Source organism: Amphimedon queenslandica, unplaced genomic scaffold (genome assembly GCF_000090795.2).
Source record: "Amphimedon queenslandica unplaced genomic scaffold, v1.1 AMPQUscaffold_10946, whole genome shotgun sequence".
NCBI classification, from domain to species: Eukaryota; Metazoa; Porifera; class Demospongiae; order Haplosclerida; family Niphatidae; genus Amphimedon; species Amphimedon queenslandica.
Window position 1 is genome coordinate 6,169 of NW_003548807.1, and position 1,206 is coordinate 7,374.

Genomic DNA, 1,206 nt, shown 5'->3' on the forward strand with positions numbered 1-1,206 from the left:
TGAAGTTTATTCAATAAATAATATTGACCTATAACAAAAATTTAGTTATTATACAGCTAGATATAGTACATTATTGTCATTCTTACCAATCAATTTGTTTCTAATGTGACAAAGAAAATATTTTAGTTTCAGTACATAATTCTCAAAATAATCAAGTTCTTTTAATCGTTCTATAACATCATTTTGCAGTTCATTTGATCGAGCTGGTTTAATGACATCACATAGTAAATTTAATTGTAGTCGCTTGTTCCTGATGGTTTTCATTTCAATAAAAGATATGTTTCCTCCATGAATATCGGAACAAAGGCTCTCTAACTTACCAAGGGCACATTCAACTATAAATTTCCAAATACCTTTTTGTTTTTGCCCAAATTCAGAATCTAATTATTATTACAACAAATATACAACAATTGCAGTATAATGTTACTTACTGTACAATTTTAAAAATGAAGGCCAAAATTCATAATTTAACAGATCATTAAGAGAAACTTCAAATAATTTGTTCTCAACATATCTTTCTTCAATAATTTTAATAATTAAGTGAAATACTTTATCGAAATTCAAAGCTACTGACTGATCATAAATCTGCGTAACAAAAACAGATTATAAGGACAATCATAAACTAATAATAGTTACTTCGTTTCCTGAGAATGATAAAATTTCAACTGCTACATTTAGAAAAACATTCCTCAGAGAGTCAGGAAATTGAGTTCTTTTTTCAGTCTCAGCACAAACAAATGCTTGTAATTTCAATTGCATTGTTGGTATGTTAAATACTCTATCACTAACAATGTCTAAAATGATACACTCTAGTTCTTTCTTGATCTCATTTACTGGAAACTCTAAAGCTAACATTTTCATCCATAGCTAAAAAATAAAAGTGACAAATATGGAAAGTCAAAAAATAATTAAATTGTAATCCAAGTATCTACAGACTTGCAATAGACATTTGTTACTCCTTTTCAATAACTTCTGTTTGCTATAATTGTAAACTTCCACAAAAATACAAGAGTATTATACCATAGCTATATACATGTATAATGCTAAAATTATTAAGTATTAAAAATTTGCAAGATACGGAAATCTCCAATACCAGTAGTGTGCAGTTATTTTTTAGCCTGACATTTACCGCATAGCCACTTAATTTCTAGGGTACAATTTTCGCTGTTTTCGCGGATTTTCCGTATCCGCGAAAGTTAATCCTGT

The 1,206-nt window shown here is 28.4% G+C and overlaps 1 protein-coding gene across 1 annotated transcript in view; it reads right to left on the reverse strand.

Moving 5' to 3' along the window:
* LOC109589742 (uncharacterized) overlaps nt 1-867 on the reverse strand; it is a gene marked incomplete at both ends in the record, with an annotated part of 6,040 nt that extends 5,173 nt beyond the window's left edge. The window contains 3 exons of the mRNA XM_020005773.1: nt 87-380; nt 432-585; nt 637-867. Coding sequence (XP_019861332.1) covers nt 87-380; nt 432-585; nt 637-867 — 679 coding nt within the window. The remainder of the gene's footprint in view (nt 1-86; nt 381-431; nt 586-636) is intronic.
* Nucleotides 868-1,206: the final 339 nt, after the last annotated feature.